Raw genomic sequence first — 20,531 nt, forward strand, 5'->3', positions numbered from 1 at the left:
TTATTGCACTTAAAAAACCTAGGGTGCAAATATAACAAAGTGAAACTATGCTCCACAGGCTCAATTAGGGCCCTTTCCATGAATTCTGTGTGTGACTTGTTCATGAATATGGAAAGTATCTGAAGATTTTCTTCTAACTTGTCTTGATTTCCTTGAAGACTCTGGCACACAGCATGAGATTAAAATAACCTGGCATTGCTGGCGTCTTTACCCACAAATACCAAGGAATAAATATTAGAATGATGGATTCTCTTTCCCTTGTCAACCATAAATGTGTTCCAGCCAGGGGCAAGGTCTAGAGAGTAATTTAAAAATAAACAAACAGAACCAAAGAGTAACTTTATTCTTTTATCCAAAGTTTATTAAAATACAAGAACAAATTTTAAAAGCACACGTACCACTCAGCACCAATATAATAACACTCTTTCTACTGATAATCTCCAAAGCATTTGTTTCTGCAACTGAGCAGCAGAGAAATACACACGTACATTCTCACCACATTTACCCAGTACCCATAGCATCGTGCCCCAAATATTCTCCTTGCCAGGGAGACAAAGATGGACAGAGGAAAACTAATGTGACTGTATCCAACCACTAACTGAGTCAGTGACTCTTTCATCAGTAGTTATCATTCGCACACTGGTCACCTCTGCACATCCCAGTCTCCCTCTCTGGGTGCCCGATTACTTGGGTTAGTGATAGAGTCTGGTGATAATGTGATGCAAAACTAAGTAAAACTGGCCAACATTCCCTACCCAAAATCTTTTAATTGCTTTGGTTATAAAGTACCGGATACTTATGTCTTCATACTCTTTCATCCTAATACACATAAAAAGTACATGGGCCAGTGATGTAGTCTGGAGAAGTCTTGAGAGAATTTTTATTTATTCCCCACCCCCTTCTTTCATTTATGTGTTTACCTGTTTGCTTTTGGGGAAAAGGGGGAGTTTTGAGCTCAAATAATGACTTCATTCAATATCTCTTGGGTCCTTGAGATCTCCTCAGTAAATATTAAATAAACTCCCTAGAGCTCTGGTGCTACTGCCCAAGATGGGCAGCAAGCCCTGACTTGCATGAGCAGTCTTATTTGGATATTTGTACATGTTTGCTTTCTATTGGTTCAGACTCACCTTAGAACACAGCTGGGTCTCTTAGGTCTGAGACATTGCCTCTGCTGCTATCCAGAATATAAGGCATTAAGAAGTGGCCCAATATTGGTCTCATCCTAAAGTCATTTATTGACACCTAGGAGCCCTCTTCCACTGGTGAGAAGTTTCTTTTCAAATTCTCCCTAATCGGTAGACCAAATTCCCAGGGCCTAGTTCTTCCCAGTTAGCAACTTTCTGACTCTCCCAGGCCCTACTCCCTTCTTTCATGGAGGACCTCAAGATACTACTAAAAGAATGCTGATCAACAAGCAGGGACTGATACTCATCATGCCCCATTCTGGATGTACATATGAAGACTAAATTTGGAATCTATTTTTAAGGTAAAGAAGAAAGTAAGGAGAAAACTGCAATATAAAAACATTTTTGTTCTGATTTTTGGCAATATCATTTTAAGTTTTTGGAATTGGAATTCTTAATGTTAATCTCCACTGCTGAGAGACATGGCATTGGACATGTCCTGAAAAGCTCTAAGTGCTGGAGAGGTTTTCATTAACCCTTCAATGGGACGGAAATTGGTGTCTACATTTTCCCCTTTGCAATGGCCATTGTGATTCTAATTAAGCTTATTTTGCAAACCATCAATCTGATTTACAGAATGGAAAGTCCTGTACATCAATGCGTTCCTTTTGCTGTGGATATAACCCACAGGGCATGCTAAGAGCACCTTGTATCCAGCTGGGAATTCTCCCAAAGGCACAGATATTGTCTTTAACATGCCCCTCTGGTATTTTATGCAGCAAGGCGTACCCACACATGACCTCACCATATTTCATATTTTTTATTCACGAGCCCAAATAGTGACATATACTTCAGGCAAAATAAAAGACAGCAGGCTTTTCTTCTTTCCTTGGTCATAGAATAGGCATTTTCTGCTTAATGGCAGGAGAATTTAAATCAATAAGCCATTTAGAATTTGATATTACCAAAAATCAAGGGTACATTCTAAAACAAGGTGAAGACATAGTACCAGAGATCCAAAATATGAATATAAAAACTCATATAAGTTAAATGAATGTCAATTTAGTTATACAATGAAGAGTTACTAGTCTGCCTCTAAGGAGGTCAGTTACATTTTAATATTTATATCATACATTTCTACATTATTGTTCAGGCATTTCATTCATGCCCATTCAAGAAAGTCATTGTTGATTCACTAATATTTCCTCTAAGCAATAAAATAACATAAGTTTGAATAGTTCCAAGACATAAGTCTTTCAAACACTAAATGTTTGAGTAAATCCAGATGCTATGATAAGATCTAAAATCCCTTGGAAACTATTTCAATAATAGACAAGCTAATTCAGTTTAAAAGGCTAAACTGATAGCTCCATGTAAACATAGCCTATGGAGGGGAGATATTTAGGTCTCAAAGTTTTATATATATATATATACATATATATATATATATATATATACACACACACACACACACACACACATACACACACACACACACACTACAATTGTTCAAAGGAACATATTTTACAAAGACAAAATAGGTGGGGTTGGTATTGACAATCTAATAATTTCTCTGAGAATACTAGCTAAGCATTGATTCTCCTCTACTTCAAATAATGAGTTCTTGTGATGTTCATAAAAGATACATCATAAGAAATCATAAAAAAATCATGTTGAGATAAATAGGTTACATAATTACAGGCCTATCATAACTCTGGTAACACCAAGACATTCTACATACTGTAGGATTCCTGAGCTTCGTCAATTCACTTTCTTCATTGGCCCCTAACTGCCTTTCTTCCAGAAAGTCTTCTATGTTCTATTGAACATATCTTTTTCCCTGATAGTCAGCCTATGCCTTTGTATATTTACTTCCACTGCTTCATTTTTCCATTGGAGTATCCTCGTGGAGAGGAATTGCACACACACGACCTTCTCTTTTCCTTAAACATATATCACAACTGGGTGCTTTTTCCATCATTCTTTTTCCCAGACAACTAGCACTGCCTTAGCCAAATCTCATCCCCCCACCAACTTCTCTAACATCCTGTTCCATTATTGTACATGTAGAACAAAGGGGAAGTTTAAGGTTAACCGGGGGAGTGAGCTGCAACAAAGTTTTCATTTGATTTTTCCAGGGTATCACATAATTTTGACACCACTTTAAAGGTAAAATTCAACAGGGACCACTGAACAATCTGGAATATAGAGTTTAACAAATGAGAACTCTGAAATAATCTATTTTCCATGGGGTTTTCCATAATGTTAGATGATGCCATATTTTCAAAATTTGCTTGGTTTCTTTGTGGATGTGTATTATAGAATTTAAGACACTGGGAAGCTTAAATGTTGCTGTAAAGAAAATTACCAGTTAAAATAGTGCATTAATGTCTAAATAATAAACTAGTAATATGACTGATATATTGCTCCAGTTTTGTTTTTTTTAATATACTTTTGGTTCTTACACAATCAGTTCCCACCTTTTTCTTATGTCAGGCAACTAGTTCCGGAAGATATTTTCAACTTGAGATATTTTTTTTCTATGACTTTTATTTTATAATTCAATTCTTAATGGAATGGTCATAAGAACCTTTGATTGTACATATCAATACAACCATATACTGTGATTTGACAGCATCCTCAAATTTACAATAAAGATTTATAATACAAAATTAACTGGTCTATTCCTTGGGGGTTATGCTATTTAGATATTATATTACAGGTAACACTATAGTACCTTTATTTTAAAGAGAAATATGGTGTGCTATATATATGTATATATATATATACATATATATAGCATTATAAAAATGTACTATAGAGGTCTTAGATTATTAGACCTCAGCTAATTGGAACAAAGGAAGACTCCAGTCCAAATTCAAATGTAAATGGGAATTCCATTTCACCAAATTCCATGCCACTGAGGGTTGCCTTATATTAAAGCCTCCAAAATTATTAATTAGAATTGTCTCTAACTTTTTCTTCCTCTGTTTTGTAACTCAAGAAAACTTGTTTATTTGCACCTATTATTCATTATAGTTCACCTACTTTGGGAGGAGAACAGTGCTATAGCTAAATGACCAGTTCACCTACCTCCCATAGCAGCTGAGAATATATTATATTAATTATATTATATATATTATATTATATTATATTATATTATATTATATTATATTATATTATATTATATATCTGAGCTGAAGAATGTACTTCCCAGCTCAGCATTCAAAGAACATGTTATGGAGACTGAGACCAAGAATGTCTGGAGCCACAGCATAATTGTAGGAATGGAGAGGGACAGATAAGCACCACTGGAACTACTGGTTTTTACATTAAATCAGTATCACAGGATATAATTCATCCATTGAAAATATACATACCACAAACCTGCCTCAAAAAGTAATTATTTCTACTAAAGAATCTTCATAATTACAGATAATGAAGTTTTTTTTTCTCCTTTCCATCCCCTTCCTCCCTCAATCTAGGAGTATATGATAAATATATTGATTTCATGTGTATATTCTCAATGCTAACTTTAGTTGAGCTGCTTCTTTTTCCAGCCCATGTATGTTTTTTGTTTCCATATTTCTGTGGCTAACAAATTAATTCCACTCTCTGTAGCTTCAAGGTGAAACTCTGTGAAGCCTCCTTGTCTTTCTGCCTCTTTTCCCTAGCTTGTCAGTTTGATTTTCTTCTAGGGCTTTCCCCACCTGCCTAGAAAGGATCCTTCAGATTTCAGATAATCATCCTAATCCTCCGGGTAGGGATCATTCTCAGTATCTACAAACATACCTGTGAGTTCTGGGATATTTAGACTGGCATAGAGCACCACATGGCTAGAAACTAGAACAGCAGAAACTACTTGAACATTGTTAAACACAAAGTCCTAACCAAAGAACCAGGCTCAAGGACTCTTTATAAGTTAATATTTGGGAATTTTCCAGTTGGGCTCTATCCGTGCTGAACAAAGCCTAGGCAATACCCCTTATATTAATAAGGACGATAATTCCCTAACATAGTAGTTATTCAGGTAAGTCCTTTCTTCAAGTCCCAAAGCATGCATCAGCTGTATTACTTCTTTCCCAAGGCAGAATGAACATATGTTGGAATAGGGTTTCATCCTCTCCATCTTGGGATCTTTTCACTAGGAAGAGATGTGCTGGGGCTACTATTTAGCCAAATGCCATTTGAGTGGTAAAAGGGGTATAGAGATGTTAGAGATGTTTATGTTCTTCTGACATGTAAATTCCTGTCTTTCAGCAAGGCAATGGGACTCAGTTGAAATAGTGGATTCAGTTCTTAGTTTCCTTTCCTTTACATAATTTAAAAAAAAAACAAAAAAACTCTTTTACAATCATACCTTTAACCAGCTAATCTAGATTTCATCTTTTGCTGAAATTCTTCTCCAGCCAACGCCGGACTTCTTGAAGGTTGTAGTAGAAGGGGCCCTTTCCTCCCAGATAAGCAATTTTCTGTCTCTGCACAATACACACACGTTCAAAGGCTACCCCATAAGCTACATTGGCATTATTGTCCATGCGGTCAGCCACAACTCGGCACTGGGGCGGCAAGGAGAAACGCTCCAGAAGCTGGTGGGCTGCTGCACATCGGTCTTCCTGGTTCCGGTGTTTCTTCACTTCAAAAGACAAAGAAGAATCACCAGGCACTGCCCAACCATCTGAAGGATGAGCCTCATCAATGTAAACCAACAGGAAGTCAGCCACTGATGAGAACTCTTCCACCAGTTTGCTGAAGGCTGGCAGCTGGCTAGTAAAAGGAGGTCAAGTGGCTGAGCCAAAGTTGACCACCAGTGGGCGCTCAGGGCTGGCAAAGTCAAGAAGGTGGCACTCGGCTCCATCAACTATCTTCACCTGGGCACCATTTCTACTGTTGTCACCTCCTTCAGAATTGGAGACATGCACCACACTGGAATTGGGGGCATCTTCACCCAGTTTCACCTGGTGGTGAGAAAAAGAAAAAGGGGAGAGAATACCATATGAAATGCATTGTCGCTCAATTTCACTCTATACAAAAACAACTGGCTCTAATCAAATGTGGTATTTCCTTCTTAGGATGTGCTAAACACATATTGATTTAAGGAAAGAGGCATCATGGCAGGTAATGTAAGAAATGGTCCTAAAAAGAGTAAAAATCTTTTTCATTCTATATATCACTGAGGATAATTGTTTTCATCACTAAAGTCATATTAGTTAGCTCTCTTCGTAATTATGTTGAGGCTGGTATTCTTTACTACCCTTACTATGCTGTTAATGGTTAGCACACATTACATAACAAATGATTAATTGACTTCATTTTAAAATGAACGACCATCTCAACCAATGGACAATGATCCCAATGAGATATTTCTGGCCAGAGCTAGAAAACCTGGGGTCTGCCATTTACCAGAAGGGCTACTCCCACTTCACCTCTTCACTGCCTCAGCTTTTCCATCTGTAAAATGGTGAGAATAGTACCTACCTTCCTTGGGCAGTTATAGGGCAATAACATCAGAAAATGAGCGCTTGTGTACTACAAATCATTGTGTGGGTATAGGTTCCATTATTAAATGCCACCCAAGCAGCATACCATTTCTCTAGGAAATTCTATGTTTTAAAAAAAAGATTATCCTTAGAAGTGATCTGAGCTCTTATCAATGATATCTTTCCTGGAGGTTTCTCGAGCTGCTGCTTTCTTTCCAGTTCCTATAACTAGGACCTCACCAATTTCATAAAACAAATGAAATAACAAAAACATACATTTATTCCAGAATTCTTTTAATTCCTCATTTATCAGGTAACTTTTGGTTTTGTTTTGTTTTTATTTAGGAAATCACAAACCATTAACCTGTCTATCATATATTCTGTTAACAAGCTCCTCTGAACTATAAAATATTCAGGTAGGTAGAGAAGAAGGTATGCAAGAAAATTGTTCCACGTGCCCCTTTGCAAATGGTTTAAATAGCTGAACACAGACTGTAGGAAAATTTGCTGGCCTTCGGATCTGTAAATTGATAATAAAAAGCTGGCAACATAAAAGAACCAATTACTTCAGTTTGAATTAACACAGTCGGATCTTCCCCTAGAATGGTTTAATCAAAGCCAATAACATCGGGGACAACTTACAACAGCCCAATTGATTTTTATACACTATACTTAATATTATAAAACACTTCCAACTGGATCGACTCATTCCCTTCATATAAATACAGCCACATATAACACCGCTAGTAATTGAAGTCACTTAGAAGTAAATTGTTAAAGACTCAACAATCCAAACTGATGTAAAATACTCAAGGGCTTTTATTCAGACGCTTCTACCTAATATGGATGCATAACTCATTTTAACCATAGAGAAAGAAGTTCTTTCTCTTCCTTCTGAAAAATCCTAGCAATGAAGATTTGTAACAATACTATTAGTTTTCTTTAAAAAAGAAAATCTTGGAATAATAACCTTCTTTCTTAGTAAAGGAAGCTATTGGTATGATTTAAATAAGTACATTTGTTTTCAGTTACTATCAGGGAGAAAGTCACTTTATTTATATTAATTTTCTTGATTAATTTGCAAGTTACACTAGATAGAAAAATATAATAATCCACTTTCAGCTGGGTTATTTTATAAGAGGTAAAATAATACCTCACTTGTCTCGGAGGTATTGAAATACACTTAAAATTTAAAGATACACATTTTGAAGGTACTATAAACTTTTTAATCTATAGGTACTTCTTGCATTTTTTTTTTTTTTAGATGGAGGTGGTGGGTAGCATTACCATTATCTTCTCGTTAGATTTTTCCCACTTAAAATATTGTAACAATCCTAAGAGGGCTGCTTTTAACGATATTGTGCTGTGTTGCTCAATTTACTGTGATATGAAGATCTGAATGCATTCAGACCAGTCTAAATCCATTAGCTGTTGTAGTGACTTCTTGTCAAGTGAGCAACCCATATACAGAAGAAAAATCATCTCTGGACTATAGACTTGTAGGTTCTTAGTAGGTGAAAACAACCATCTGCTTTTTGGAGTCAATTTAAAGACCTCTGATGCCCCTGACTCTCACCCAAGCAGAACTGCTGATACTTGCATTATTCTTGATTATTCAACTGAATAATCTAATCTGATCCTTCATTCTCTTATTACCTGTAGTTAATTTTCTTGGAAAGTTAAAGCACCTTCTCCTTCTTCTCAGTGACATAGTTCAGCCACATAATCCTTTTCAAAATACAGACTAGCCTACCTCAGAAAATTTCAAACAAGTATAATACATTCACTCTAGAATTAAAAATTAGAAAGGTTACCAAATACAAAATGCTTGTGTGTGTGTGGTGCTGGGGGCAGGGTTGGCATTTTGTTAAGCTGGGAATTTTGTTGAATGAATTACTGAATGAATGATAGCTGTTATAATACTGAGAGTAGGGGCCAATGAAGAATTTTATATTTAATAATAATCTTGATCTACAACGAACATAACTTTGTTTTGGCGATGGATATGCTCACTGAGTCAGATAATTTAGAAATGTGAATCCTGGAACCCGATTGTAGAGTTCTGCCATAACCAACACCAAATATCTGTTGGTGATTATCTGTTTTTGATTATCTCAGCTGGTCAGTGTATGAAATGAAAGTAGCCAATCCTTGTTATTTTGCTGAACAGCCATGGGGCCCTATTACAGATTGGAATGTCATAAACAGATATCCTGTTCATGAGGGTGACTATGTTAGAGAAGATGTGTAGGTTAAGACCAATGACATTAATAAACTTATGAAGGGAAAAAAAAATACAGCCATTATTGTTAAGTCCCAACGTGAGTAGACCAGTAGTCTGCTTTTGTAAACATCATCTACTAATTGTAAAATTTGTCCATTTTTGCTAAAACATGCTGATGATAATTTAGCAATGATAAAATAAAGCTTTAGAAATTTTTTAAAAATGAAAGTCCTCTTTTAAAAAAGAACCTTTTAAAAGGACATTATTGTCCTTTCTCAATTGATATTTGAGACCAGTGTCATTTCTCATCTTCACATTTGATCTCCATGACAATTAAATTCCTAGTATGACCAGAGTTTCAAATGGAGAATTTCTTGGTTTGCTCAGTTATATGCCCTGCTGAGACAGAATGGGAGAATCACCATTGTCTTCAATGATGGAAGAGTCTTTGCTTTCCCCAGGAGCAAAGCATTCCTTGACAAAGAGCCAAAATGATGAAGAAAATAAAGTTCGTCCCATAATAACATTTAGGCTGCAGGAAAGAAGCTCAACAAAAACAAGTTATCCCCTGGTACTCCCAAACTTTGTTTTAATTTCCCACAGTGGCACAGAAAGTCTCCTGGCCACAAGTTACCTATCATCTTAATTTCTCCTTCTTAGAGGGTTTGTGTTTGGTTTTTGTCCTTAATGAGACATATTTGCCAAAGAGGCATTCAAAAGGCATTTTTTACTCTTGCGGAAGAGTAATTAGGTCGGTACCTCTTTCCCTGCCAGCATTAGCTGCTCTAAAGAGAACCCTGCCCAGTATTTAATGCCCAAACACAAGAAGCATCATTTCCACTAATTGGTCTTGAAGTTCCGATGTTCCCAAAGGGTCCCTTTATTTTGCAAGGATCAGAAAGGACATACGTAAAATGTAATATCGTCATCACTGACTTTATCTCTCTCATCTGCGCTATTACAGTTGTCCTTTCTTATGTTTGTGTAATCAACATCAACACAACACCAACAAGGGAGGTAAATAAAGGGTTGCATTTTTACAACACAGGGCATTACTAGGCAGAGCAGAGCACAAATGTTGTGATAGCCATATTTATAAATATGAACAAGAGTGTAAATATATGGCATATAAATTTGAATCCCTCGATGATGGTATCCCTTTTTCTGACAGTGTTCAGTGCATGGGGAAAAAGGATAATACTGCTTTAGCATGTGGACTGTGAAATGCAGGGCAAGGGAAAAAAAGAACCATTCATCAAGCAGAAGCTGGAAATAGAGCATATACTACTAACCTTGTTTTTTCTTTTTTTTTTTTTTTCTTTTTTTTTTTTTTCTTTTTCTTTTCCACAGCCTGAGAAAGGCTTCTGGACAAAATATCACCTAATCTCATGATAAGAAGTAAGGCAAATGATAAAAATGGGGTGGTGGGTATGTCACAGAACAATATTTACACATCCTTCCTGCTCCCCAAAGCCCTGCAAGGCTTTATTAACCATCAAGAAATTTCAAATTCTTTGACTTAACGACCAGGCTACATCAGTGTCCTTACAATAGTGTCCAAACAATTATTAAGCAGCGATTTACCCATTTATATTCATATTGGCCAAATCCACCAGAGTTGAAGAATCAGCTACCTACTCTTTCCTCTGAGTTCGATTTCCTTTTGGCCATTCTCTTTTTGATTTGTACGTTGAAAATGTAGCTCTAAGATCTATCATTTTCTAGTGTTTTATCCAAGCGATGGACTAGCTCTCGCTATGGCCTCCTTTGTGTTCTTTTGGGACTATTTCTCTCTTAAAAAGGCTATTTTCTATTGTAGAAATTAGTGTCAAAAGGTTTGAGGTGAATGAAGAAGAGGAGGTGGATGTTAGAGACACTTTAAAAACCAAAATTATATGTTCAAATGAATATGTTTTCTGTGCTACTGCAACGTTAACCGTGCAGAAGCTAAACTGCTTGTCAGCATCTATACTGTGTGTTTACTTTTACACTTCATTTAGGTAGGAGCCAGGCTCCCAGACAGGGTAGTTTGCTTATTGGTTGCATTTTTGAGTCTTGGAGTGCCAGCACAAGGATGCAGTGTTAGATGCAATGACACAGATTAGGAAAACTTAAATAACAAACATCTGTTATTCACTTCTGTTACAAGTTTTCGTAGACTTCCTTTTTCATCAAAAACATGCATGGAACTCCATCTAACCAAGGGCAAGTTGTCTTTAAAGGTTTCCCTCTGAAGTTAATTTCAAATCCCATTCAATGTTTTAATATAGAAGCGTTGTTTTATTTTGTTCTGTTAATTTCCTTGTCACCTCCTATAGGAGCCAAATAGGGATAGCACTTTTACTGCACTTTCTCTAAATATCTTCCCAAATATCTGACCTTCAACAAGGGGAATTAGAAAGGACGTGCCTAATGTATCACAGGTGCATAAACCCCTTATCCTGGAAAACTCTGCTTCTGTGAGTGGCAGCCTCAAAATAATGCAAATCAGGATTGGGAAATACTGTGGTGCCGTCTCACACAGAACCTCCTCCAGTGTGGCTCTAGAACTGGCTACACCCAGAGACAGTGTCACAGATGACAACAGCCTTCAGGGAAGTGATTCAACCTGTTTCAGAGATTCTGAATGACCCTTAAATGTCACCCGAGCCACTACCACCCTTGTCATACTTGGGAGACAGAAGGAAACCTAAAATCAAAGCAAGCTATGTTCACAATTTTTTATTCATTATACACTCAGTTCAGTCTTGTCTCTAGATATATGGGCTCTTGGTGGCTTCTTCTCATGGTATCTATTACATAAATCATAAAAAACAAACATAATAACGTCAGTTGTGAACTTGGTCACTAATCAAATCTATAGGAACAGGAGAAGAATACGTAAGCCATATGCAAAAAGAAACAAACAAAAAAAAAAAAACAAAAAACAAAAAAAGAAAGAAAGAAAAGAAAAGAAAAATTACTTGTCCCTGTCAATTTTCTGGAATACAAGTCACAAAATATTGCAACAGAATGGAACACTATATATTACTGAAAAAAAAAATCACGAAGTTTATTGAAGAGGCATTTGTTTGCTTTCCCCTCTTTATTCCAATAAGATGCTTAAGAGGAGAAACACTCTCACTTAATATTTGTAGGTAACAGCACAGCCCCCATATTTTATGTGAAATATCTATGCAAGCATATATGCATATAAGTAAAATTCTCCCAAGTAGTGACTTTCTTTTTATAGCAGAAGTCAATTATCTTTCAAAAGAGTAAGAGTTCAATATGCTGAGTTCAAGCCACTGGCATTGCCATGTTATCTTCCTAACACCAACAAAATACAGATGTAGACAAGGGAACTTGCTAATTAATACTGTGCCTGACACACTTGTGCATTCTCCACCCTCTTCCAAATTCTTAAGTCCCAAATCAAAGCATAAAAATTTCACATTCAATGATAGATTTGATGGGAATGAAATGGTCATCTCAATATTTCCCTCCCTCAACTTCCCTTCACCCCACATATATAGTATAAAGGAAATTATATGGTTAGAACTTTAAGCATTGTTTCATATTATTATAAAGGAGCTTTCACTTTCTAACAAGAGCTCTTACTATTCTCTGGCCTTTAGGACAACACATGCAGACCTTCTGCAGGTTACTTTCAATAATAAAGACATGCGTTGTAATAAAACATCCCTAAGTCACAATGAATATTTCCTTCTTGGACACTTGTTTAATTTTCAGAGAAACAAGCCTCCTCTGGATTCTTTGTGACTAGAAGTTACTTGTTTTCCTAGTGCATAGATTTATTTTTCTAGAGTTTATGTATGGGGGACTCATTCCCTTTCCTCTCTTTGATTCTTAGTTTTCATCCTGTTTCTGAAGTACTGATTATCCATAACGTACCACTTCATTGGCTTCCATATTCTTCTCAAAGTCCTTTCCCTGGCATCTCAGACAAGGTCCCCCAATACAGTTAGGGAAAACCAAGACTGTCTACTTTGACCGCAACTTTTAGCCAAGTGAGTCCATTCTTCTCAAGCCCAGAGATCTTTAGGAGTCATGTGATTATGGGCAAAGGGGACAACCAACAAAGGACCAGTTCTCCTTTGCCCCTTGAGATCTGAGTTGGGAATGTCCTACCAACATCTCCAAGCAGCCAAAAGGCTGGAATGTCAGTAAGTCTTAGAGAAAAAAAAAGATCAACTCTGGTTTTGAGAAGCAGTCCTGAGTTCTACAGCTAAGCGAGGCCACTGATCCAGTGCTCAACACACGTGTTCTAACAATTCTGAGACTGTAAGGAACCATAGACTTCTCTGCTCTTTCTAGGACAACTCATTTTACTTTTGAGAAAGCAAATGTGGTTTCCTCTACAAAGTCTGGATTTCTGACAGCTAGTTCTCAGCTTTTTTTTTTTTTTTTTTTTTTTTTACAAATTGATATCTAGTAACCCAGGACTCAGTGACTGATAACCACTTCAAAAGGGTTCAAATCAAATAAGTCATGGGGATGAAAAGTGTAGCATAGGGAATATAGTCAATAATTCTGTAATAACTGTATGGTGACAGATGGTAACCACACATATCATGGTGAACATTTCTTAATGTATATAATTTTCAAATCCCCATGTTGTACACCTGTTCAATGTATGTCAACTATCCTTCAATTAAAAAAATATCCATGAGGACACTGCACACAGGGCTGCTTTCATTAACTCTTACCCCTACCAGAAATGAGGGGGCTATTATGCCAAAGCATACCGTATGTGATCATTTTGTTACACCTTGCCAGCTCTGAGGGTTCTGAGTAGCATTTTCTTTTTTTCCCTCGCTTCTCAGTGCCCACCATTGAACTACCTTTCCTAACGTACCTCTGCCTCTCATCAGGCAAATCATCAAAACCCCAGTTTGTGACAAGAGCAGGTTAAATAAATGCAGCAGTCTCCCCTCCCCCAATATTTTCTGACTTTTCCTAAAGTTATTCAACCAGCACAAATAGCCTCTACTCCAAAACTGCAGCAAGATATTAATGACCCTTATTAGAAAGCCTCCTTACTCGGTCACCCAGAGTCATTAGGGCTTAATACCTGTCACCCCCAAATCCAACCTGTGTGACAGGTGTGGAAGGTGCAGGAAGGAGCTCCCTTGATCCTCACCACCAGGGCCCCCCAAATAGAGCTCCGCGATCCCAGCCCAGGGCTCCCCACGGCCTGCTGTCCCTGCCTTGCCAGCCCCTGTCCCTGCTGACCACGGGAGAAAAACCCCTGTCAGGGCAGCTCACCTGCTTGTAGGCATCGAGGAGGAAGCTCTTCCAGATGCAGCGCATTCCCTCTGAGGTCAGCATGCGCCTCCACTCCCCGCGAGTGGACTTGGAGCGGCTCAGCAGCAGCACCACGTGCTTGAGGAGAATGACCGAGTCATAGAGTGCCAGGAAGAGGCAGTTGGAGAAAAAAACTGGCAGAATTTGCAGTGTGATCAGCAAGTCTACGCTGAGGATGCCCATCTTCTCTGCCTCCCAGTCAGTTCCCTTGTGCGCTCTGGTTCCCCTTCACCCTCTTATTTAAAAGGGGGGTGGTGATAGAGGGGGTGGGGGAGATAAAGGGGAAGGCCGGGGGTGGGGGGAGAAGGAGAAAAACTAAATTAAAAGGAAGCCCAAGTTGTCTCCTCTTTCAAAGAAGCAGAAATGGCAAGACCAAGTCCAGTCTCTCCAGCCCAGCAGTTGGAGTGTGCCCATCAATTCATTCAATTCGGAGCTGCTGCTTTTTTTTTTTTTTTTTTCAGGATTTAAGATGTTAAAAAAAAAAAAAAAAAAAAAAAAAACCCACACACACAAACTGGCGTACCCGTCCCTAATCCAGTTACCCCTCTCAGAGTCGGTTCAAGACAGGCAGTTCTACTTTCATTTCTAAGCACCTATGAGACTGTGGCAGAGATTGCAAAATTTCCTTTAGCTTTTCATTGTCTCTATGTTCAGAAACGTAGCCTGTTTCTTTCTTGAATTGCCAGAGTTTTAAAAATGTGCTTAAAGGGTAGTTTTCCCCCTTCTTTACTCCGTTTTACACACACTTTCTGTTCTCCTCCCAGGCTGTCTCTCTCTCTCCCTTCCCCAGGAGCGACTGACTCCTCTCTTCCTCACTGCCTCTGGCTTTCCCTTCGTGCTATCTGTCTGTGGTGCAAAGTGCCTCTCTCTCTGCAGCCCAGTGAGTCTCCCTGAAGCCTTTTATACATTCCCTGGCTAATTGCTGCAATAGAGAAATGAAAGCCTAATCTTGGTAAAGATCTTGACGTCATTGAGAAAGAGGGCTTTACTTTGGCCAGAACTGCAGTGAATAGAAAAGCAAAACTCGAACTTTTTTTTTTTTTTTAGAAGGGGGGGCGGGTAGAAGGACAGTGGAATTTTGCTTTGTGATTTAAAAAGAGGAAGAGAGCGAGAAAAAATTAATACCTTTGACAGTTTTCAGGAAATGCTTCCAGACTTTGGGAAAAGTAATTTAATGTAACGTCTAAATTGAATTGATAGGGAAACACTCTCTCTGATGATTATTATTGTTATCCTTCATTTATGAGGGGGTTTTGGAAAGAAAGGATTCTGGAAGGCAGGTAGAAAAGAGGAAGAGTACTCAGGGATGGCCTCTGTTTTATTTCTTGGAAGATGTGGATGCTTACATCTGGTCTTTATACCTTTATACTGTGACAGTCTCTCATCAGGTTTGTGACCTAGGTTCTTTAAATATTTTTGAGTCATGTTCTTATTTAAGAAAATTCAAAATGAGTTGTGAGGTGGAAAACTTTTAAACTCTTTGAATACCATTCACAGCATTTCTCTAAAGCTTCTTGCAGAAAATTAATACAAGTTTTCTTTTCAGTGTTATTGAAATTTCCAATGCAAAAAAGAAAAGAAAAAAAAAATCCTCCAAAATAGGAAAATAGCTAGGTGACCAGACCTTCTTTTAGTTCCATTTTGCTTATATATAGATTAAATTAAAACTTTCTATCAAATGGCATTAAGATGCCCTAAGACTGAGAAATAAATTCTTTATAAGTGAGCTCTCTAAATTCTGCACTTTCCCTGCTTCTGTTAACATAACCCTTAAGAGACTTGAAGCTTTAGGGAATCTTCCTTTTTCTTTGAAAAAAAAATTTAATTAAATTGGTAGGTGGTAAGGAGCAGACTTTGAATTGGTTCAAGAGCCACACTGAACTTTGCTCAATGGCTCCCCTCTGCCATTAGTCTCCAAGACCAATGGCTATTTAGGCAGACAATGCTCTGGCACAATGCCATAGCCCCCACCTCATTCTAGTTTTCCTTCCTCACTTACCTAACCGATCACTTCTAGGAATTATATTTTCTTGGAAGAAGGAGCAGTAAGTACAGACACTGAGGTAGGGACATAGAATTTAAATTGAAAATTAATTAGCCAACTTTCCTATATACACAGTACTCTCATTAAGCATGAGCTAAGCAGGAGATAGAAACTTGCAGCCAATACATTTCTGTGTTTTGTCCCTATGGCTATAACCTGCAAGATTACAGAAATAATTTAAAAGCCTAGAGCAGGGGTCATTAATTGATGGGCTAATGGGCCAAATTCTGCATATATATGCATTTTATTTGGTTGGCCTAGTGCTTTAAAAAATATTAATAATACAATGAGAATGCTTTTAGCTTTCATGAAATCAGGGATTCCTATCTGCTTTCTCTATTGCTATCTTCCACCAGTAAGAACCATCCCTGGCATACAGTAAATCAAGGATACATTGAATGGATCAATGGGCAGGGTATGCAGTGCTCCACACTAGGGGGCATCATTCACATACAATATGAAATGGCTAGAGTGCCCCAGAATTATACACCTGGCTGGTCTTGAATGAGGCCCTCCCCCATTGACACAACCCTGACCATTCCCTATTGTCTTAAAAACCTGATTCCTTCATCTTTCTCATGAGTTTAGCCCATTATGAATCTTGGATTTATATTCCATGGACTAAATTTTGAGAGATTTCAGAGCTTAGAAAAATGAATTTAAACTACATAGAAAAATATTTTTCCTATGACTATACATTGTTGGCTAAAGAACTATTCATATACATGATATACATTTACTCCATTCATTCAATATTCTCAATGTCCCTACTGAAGAAAAAAGACAAAGAGAGGGAAGTGACAACATGGCATTTTAACTAGTGTAGATGGAAAAGCTAAAGTGACAGATGAAGTCCCACTCCACAGTGACAGAAGGTCTAGAGTCAGGAAATGATGTTTCCCCTCACTCTTCAAGCCTTAAAATCTTGCCCCTTCTCAGACATTCATTTTGACCTGTTTGAATGAAAGCAGTGCTTATTTAAGGCAGAGACTTTAGCAGCTATAACCAATTCTTCCTCACTTGTCATTTGCTTTCAAGGAGAAAGATATGATTAGAAATGGCAAGCTAAGGAGGAGAATTGGTAGAAAATCAGAAAAAATGTTTTCTTCTTAAATGCAAAGTTCAAGGCATATCGAAACTACAAATGATTGTAAATCAGAATGGCTTTTTTTTTGGTCTTTTTATTTTCCTTTCTTTGGAAGTCAGATGTGTTTGAGGGTTTTTTTTTTTTTTAATAGAAAAACAAATAGACACATAACCAAACTGTTCCTATCATTTCTCAGATTTCTTCCACCATTTTTTAAATGAGTAAATAAATGAATCACAAAACTGAGAGCCATTCTTTTACCTGTTGGACAATCTGTCCCTTCTAGAAGTTACAGTTCTCCAAAGCTATTTCTTACACAGTTTGCTTGCTCTAATTATTAACAGTATTCAGCACTTTAACTTTCAAGTAACTTTGTACCCATGAAGTAAAAAAAATAATGTATACAGTGATAGAGAATGATTTGTCCCATCATATAGGTGAAAGAAAGTGGATCATGAAGGCTATAGAGTCAGAGCTCATGCTGATATTTTCTCTAAAACTGAACCTCACTTTTTTCTTACGTAACTGTTTTGTGGGTCCTGGTCATACTCTGAAAATTGATCCCCTTGCCAAAAGTGGTTGTGCTAAATTATTTTACCTTCTAAATTGCAAAGGATATCTGGGATTTCACATCTGTTTAATATTGTCCTAATTCAAGCTCCTGGTTTAGATTTCATATGGTCATTTCAAAGGCTTGGATATCTTCTTGGCCGTATTAGTGTTCTTAGCAATCAGCATTGTAATCAGCTCATTGCAAACCAATGTGTGGCGTGTTGGTTGAATTTCTCCATATAACACTGTACACAGGTTTTAAATTCTAAACAAAGGCAGCTTAGGGCAAAATGCTTTGAGTTTTTCAGTAAGTGCAGAACTGCTGTAAAATTGTTTAATTTTTTTTTCTCTTTCTACAGTAAGAGAGCATCATGTCCACCATTGCAGTCCCTCTGGTTGGAAAAATAAGAATATGAGTGATAAGTCTTCCCTTAATTTGCTCTTTGACTCAAATTGAGACTGAGAACATGAAGCTGGATAACCTGAAAGCAGATTTGGAAATTCCAAGGATAGAAGCTATCGCTGTTATCTCGTTATTGTTCTATGAAGGAGCCAAAGAGCATCCAAAGAATTCTGTGGATTTTTAAGAAGTCTTATTTCACATAATTTTATTCCTTGTAATTCAAGCAATTTGTTAAATATAGTTTAAAATGGAGATTAATTCTTCCTTTATTAAAAACTTGTCAAGTAAATAGATTATAAATCAAAAAATGTCTGGTCAGGACAGGTGTGTTGATTTGGCGTTTGGGAATATGATTGCCAAACACACCACCCCCCAAATAGCGCAGCTCTTATCAGAGAAGGGAATAAAACACTGCATGACCTTCTGTCTCTGCAAACTCCTACTTGTGCCCAGGAGGGAGTTATAATGAAGGGTTTGTACCACCACTACTGAGTCATTCAGAATTCCCTGTGGGCGCATCCATTTTACAAACACAGCCGTGTTCCCTTGTGATGAAAGAAGCTCAATGGATAAAATAGACAACCCCAGAGTAAACTCTGACACACCTTGAGCAAAGCAACTTCGGGCTGGGGCAGAGAAGGCAGACACTGTGGGAGGTAGGAGCATTCTATCCCAACAGCTGGTCTTAGGTTCCTTTGCAAGCCTTGGCAGAAAACACAGGCTGAGGTATTAATGCATTTTTCCCTCAGGAACTGCTGCTACTCTTTTGTTTCCAGGCCACCTACTGGTAAGACAGAGAAGGAAAGGAAAAGGGAAAAGACAAGGGGAAAAGGAACGCAGAAATGAAGAGAAAGAAGATGAGGGGGTAGAGAGAAGAGACGAAAGGAGAAAAGAGTAGTTTCAATAGCTGCCTGCAGGAGGCTGTGAGCAAGAGAGCCTTAATGCCAATTGTGGCAATGCTTTCTGTGAGGAAGACAGCTGTCCAGAAACTGGATGGAAGCCACCACCTCATTTCACAGAGGCCACTGAACAGCTGTTTCGAGACAACAGCCTTCATTTGCTATTGACCTGGTCTAGATCTCAATTGATGGCCAATACCCGCCCCCAGCTGCCCAAACCTCTCCGGTGCTATGAGGCTTTCTGAGTGTTATTTACTTTTGAGAATAGTTTATTAACCTCTAGAGACACCCAAGGTTGGTGGTGGGGAAGACAAGAGAATAGAAAAGAACACAGTAATGTTATACAAGATGAATTCCTTCAGGACAAGAAGCCCTCAGAATGGATACACTGAACTCATCCTCTTTTCCTAAAATTTGACTCAGTGTCTTCATTCTCTCTAAATCCTTGACACAATGCAACAGACAGAAAGAAACAGAGGAAAACAGTAAAAAAAATCATCATCTTTGGAACACCTTTTCTTCTACTTTGTTCTACTCTATAGCTCATAGGAAACCACCAGCTGACATTAAGTTTTAAAATAAAATAGGCCATTCTTTATAAACAGTTTTATAGTTGCCTTTTAAAAAATCATTTATACAGTTGCCTCACTCATATACTGAGTACATGAACAGAGCATAACAAAATATATTAAGATTCATGCTGGTTCATGCAATTCCAGAGGCAATAGTAACTTGTTCCCACTGAGAGCAAAGGATGCCACACCTCCTCTCTCAAGAACTGGTAGCCACTAATGCACAGAGAAAATAAGCTAGGTATTCTATTCTAATCTCACCATCTCAGTGGAGATGATAAAACTAATAGAATTACTATAGCATCAAAAAAATCCACACTTGACATGGGAATAAAATACCTGCAATGAGAATGACTATACAATGAGATATGTTACCAAGGGAGGTTATGAAAATGTTATCAGTGGACTTGTTTTCAAGATAGGGAGGGATGCTAATAAGACAATCTCTCAAAACCTTTTTAAACCCATGGTAATCTGAAAATAATAGTTTAGAATAGTTGAAAATGTAACAAATACATAAAACCATACAACTGGGTGAGTAGCAGAATACCATAATCATATTGTTCTGTTTCCATGTAAATTTTGAAAATAATTTTTTTCTAATTAAGTAAAACCTTTTGTTTTTCTAAGAGGTAGTAAACAGGAAAGCATTTGTTCATCGTCTAAGGACAAAATATAGGGCTTAAAATCAAATCTATTTTTAAAATCCAACCTTATTTATTAGATGGATGCTAGTGGTCTTTTATCAAGACACAACCACTTAGATAAATGATAACTTAAAAAAGAGATGTGTACTAATTCCTGAATACTCTTATTTTGTTTTCTCAGGAACATCT

At 37.5% G+C, this 20,531-nt stretch overlaps 1 protein-coding gene and 1 long non-coding RNA gene across 2 annotated transcripts; one reads left to right on the forward strand and one right to left on the reverse strand.

Moving 5' to 3' along the window:
* Positions 1-335: 335 nt before the first annotated feature.
* On the reverse strand, positions 336-15,047 carry DIO2 (iodothyronine deiodinase 2). Its single transcript, XM_049113363.1, is given in 3 exon segments — positions 336-5,512; positions 5,515-6,085; positions 14,100-15,047. Coding segments are annotated over 3 exon segments (816 nt in total). The 5' UTR covers positions 14,322-15,047; the 3' UTR covers positions 336-5,489.
* Positions 14,184-18,476, forward strand: LOC118355507 (uncharacterized). The gene is made up of 2 exons (XR_004818082.2): positions 14,184-14,336; positions 18,181-18,476. It is a non-coding gene; the product is annotated as an uncharacterized LOC118355507 (long non-coding RNA).
* Positions 18,477-20,531: the final 2,055 nt, after the last annotated feature.

This window comes from Canis lupus, chromosome 8 (genome assembly GCF_003254725.2).
Source record: "Canis lupus dingo isolate Sandy chromosome 8, ASM325472v2, whole genome shotgun sequence".
NCBI classification, from domain to species: domain Eukaryota; kingdom Metazoa; phylum Chordata; class Mammalia; order Carnivora; family Canidae; genus Canis; species Canis lupus.